This window comes from Odontomachus brunneus, unplaced genomic scaffold, assembly GCF_010583005.1.
Source record: "Odontomachus brunneus isolate Ranch 3 - 2012 unplaced genomic scaffold, Obru_v1 Obru_scaffold_040, whole genome shotgun sequence".
Taxonomy (NCBI): Eukaryota; Metazoa; Arthropoda; class Insecta; order Hymenoptera; family Formicidae; genus Odontomachus; species Odontomachus brunneus.
In genome coordinates this window covers 1,057,385-1,061,023 of record NW_022639490.1, presented here as the reverse complement: position 1 = coordinate 1,061,023, position 3,639 = coordinate 1,057,385, and the positions used below count along the sequence as shown (strand labels likewise).

At 35.8% G+C, this 3,639-nt stretch overlaps 1 protein-coding gene across 1 annotated transcript in view; it reads left to right on the top strand.

The window, feature by feature from the left end:
* LOC116844187 overlaps nucleotides 1-3,374 on the top strand; it is a 12,042-nt gene extending 8,668 nt beyond the window's left edge. Inside the window, exons 5-6 of the mRNA XM_032815388.1 lie at nucleotides 2,424-2,542; nucleotides 3,079-3,374. Coding sequence (XP_032671279.1) covers nucleotides 2,424-2,522 — 99 coding nt within the window. The 3' untranslated portion in view covers nucleotides 2,523-2,542; nucleotides 3,079-3,374. The remainder of the gene's footprint in view (nucleotides 1-2,423; nucleotides 2,543-3,078) is intronic.
* The last annotated feature ends 265 nt before the right edge of the window (nucleotides 3,375-3,639 follow it).

Genomic DNA, 3,639 nt, shown 5'->3' with positions numbered 1-3,639 from the left:
TCTCTCTCTCTCTCTCTCTCTCTCTCTCTCTCTCTTTCTCTCTTTTATATATATATTCTTATAAATTACAAATATGTTCTTACCCAGAGCAACCCACAATTAATTGTGGGTACTCTCCATAGCTTTATAATCTTTAGTTTATTAAATTATTTTACACATAACAACTATAATTTGGCTCTATATGTCCGTATTAGTTACTTCTTGTTCATTTTTACGTTTCTTGTTTAAGGAAGTAATTTAATAAGAAACTAATTTAATAATGATTAAATAAGAAAGCCTCATTTAATAAGAGATATGTGTGGCATCTTACAATAAATATTAATGTCAAGCCTCACACAATCGTTCTTCCTTTTCTAAATATTCTAAAAATAAAGGTTGTGTCTCTTTCTCTCTCTTTCTCTCTACAGCGCATGTTGCGTTGCATTACCGCAATATCAAGATCCTCGGTTTTTGCAACTAAACAGCCTTAACTTTTTTTTTTATTAATCTTTTTTCGTTTTTTCCCATTTCTTATTTAATTTACTTTTCTATCAACATTATGATAAGTAAATGAAAAGTAACCTTTTTTGTGGTCTGTAAATATACTGAGGGAAATATTATCTTAAAATCAAATATTTCTTTGATGGATGCCATTAACATATTTATTTAAATCTAAATTCTCTTTATTTAAATCAAATATTGTTTACTTGATTTAAGTAAACAATATTTGATTTAAATAAAGAGAATTTATATTTAAATAAATATGTTAATGGCACCCATCAAAGAAATATTTATTTTAAGGTAATTTTTCTCTCAGTGTAGGCCGCATGATATGTAGGTTTTTACCCGGAAAGAATATCGGACTACCCAGTAAACTTTTTTGTATTTTTATACCCGTTTCATATTACCACCTTATTTTCCAGGACCTCACTTTTTGCACAAAAAAATGTTATGTCTCCCTTTTGAATAGTTTATTTTTTTTTCCTAATAATTATGAATACATTGTAAGAGATATATTTCTTAACACTTCTGATGGTTATTGATGCAAGTATTGTATTTAATATTGAGCTGTTTGTCCAAAAGGAAAAAGTGTCTCATATTCCCACTTCACTCCCGGTATAACTCGCGAGGGCATGGTATCTTCCGTACGTTATTTGCTCTGCGGCGGACAAATTTCGCGCCCTTGACGAGGCCCACCGATAGATTAATGGGCGAAGGTGAGAAGTCGTTGTAACTCGAGCTTGATTGGCGTACAAAAAGGAGTCAATTAGCGACAACTTTGATCAAAGCGTTAACGTTTAAACGAGCACACCCGGGCGGCAAATAGGACTCGAGGGAAAAAAAGGCGGCTAAATGTTATGCCATTGTGGTTTTTTTCCTAACGCGTTCGCACAAGTGTCTCATTCTCTCTTCCTTGCGACATACGGGCGAGGCAACGAATCGTTCTTAACGATTACCTAACGATGCCATGTCCGCCATTAACGTTGCTTAGCTTCGAATGCTCGTCTTGTCGTTGTACATTCTTACATGTGCAAGCAGAATCAACAATCTCTTTGCAAATAGAATTAACAATCTCCCCCGCTTCTGCGGGCAGAAGTCCTTTGAAACGCGCGTCGATCGGACGATTCTCTGCTTTGGCGTACTGAGGAGAAAATATTCCGCATGCGTGAAATCCCAAGTAGCAGGATGATGTCAAACGGTCTATTATTAATATTAGAGGCATCGTTAATACGTTATTAAAACGTCATTTAACGTTATTATGTTTGCTGAGATGATAATGAAATAATTATAGTTAAAAATTTAATCTCTTTACGAGAATACTGTAAAACTTTATCGAAAGAAAAGTTGGCTCGAATTTGTGCAAGTAAACAAACCGGGAATTTCTATTTTATTTTGCTTTATTCTATTTTTATTTTATTCTGTTTTATTTTATTTTACTCTGTTTTATTCTGTTTTATTTTATATCTATTTTATTTCTATTTTATTCTATTTTATTCTGCTCTTTTTTGTTACTCTTCCAAATTTTTAATTAAAGTGCTAAACTTACTAAGATCCAAGATGTATTTTGAATAAATTTGATGCTCATTATGAACACTTATGATAGATTAGCGGATGTATAAATACATGAAATACTTGAAACAAGTAATACTCGAATACGTATTTCTTTGAGTGTACAATTTTTGTGAAATCAATCTTTTTTTTTCATGCGAGTTTTGTAGAATATTACGATTTCAAAGTGTGGGGAAACTTTTTTTGTAGCAATTGCTATTGTAACGTCAGTGCTAATACTATTTCTCTGTTAAAACAATCAGAAGATTATGACCGTCGTCGAGGACGACTATAATTTTCACGAAATCAAACGTTACTTTTTTTCAGTGCAAACGCTTTACATCCAAAAAGATATAATCTCATTTTTAACGGAATTATCTTATATATGGTTTCAGGAGGATTCTCCTGAAATTAAAAGGAAAATATTCTACACCCAAAAAGAAGAACTCCAATTGCAAGATGCCATTTCCTATAATCCTATATCCAAGGATTAAACTTTCACTAAAAGAATAAGGTAACCAATCTCTAAATACGTACCTAATTCCGCACATTCTTACTGTCTTTAAATACGAATAGAATAAACTGCAAAATTATTGGCATCCTTTTTAGATTTAGCATTCTGTTAACAGAGTTAACATACTGGAAAAACTTCTGATACTGATCTTTCATGTATCCAGCACAACAATTAAGCTTCTTGCAGGCACGTTATGATTCCAAAAAAAATCTTTATAACTAAAACTGCGAACTGATGCCGCTTGTCGCGAGAAAAAGCGGGTTTTTCTAGAATACTATAATTAGGAGGAATGCCAATAATTGTGTGGTTTGCCCTATTTAAGTTTTTAACATAAACATGTATGTTTAAAATATGTTAAAAGTTTAAATATTCGTATTTAAAAACAAAAACAGTGAGGATGTCGAGGATTAGGTGCATGCCTGGGCATCGGTACTTTCATTTTATTCCTCTTCCTAATGAAGAAAAATAATATTGTATTTAGGATACTTTCCTTTTAGCTTCAGAAAAATCCTCTTAAAACGTATACATTATTTCAGGCATACATATTGAGGAATATACAAGAGATTTCCACCAAGAGTGAGACTCTGCTCTTTGGTGTGCGCGAACTTGCGATCTTGCTCTGTTCGTCGTGTTTCGACTGTTGTACACACGGCACCCTTGAAAATGCGCTGGGCAAGGCCGTTGACCCGCACACGGCGAGTGCGCGACGATAAGTTGGTGAACGGAAGTCGCTCGTCCTCGAAGATCGCGCCTCGCCACCGTCGTCGCCGTCGTTGTTGTTGCTGTCATCGTCTTCGAGTCGGCGTTATCGAGGGAAAAGCCCGCGAGCTCTTAACACGGCTCGATCATTCTAATCCGTGATAGAGTAGGTACACGATGGAACGAGGCGATTATACGCGGCCACACGTGGGAGGGGGATCGGATCGCCGGGGAGGAGGCGTAGGAGAGAGCACCGGAGAGTACTATCCTTCGTGGTCCGGCGTGCGCGACGATGCTGTTCACGATAATGCGACAGTGTCAGTCCCGCGCTTAGCGCTTTAGCGCTTGGCGGCTGATAAAAGATAGCAGTTACATCGAAGACGAGTCAGTCGGTGCAC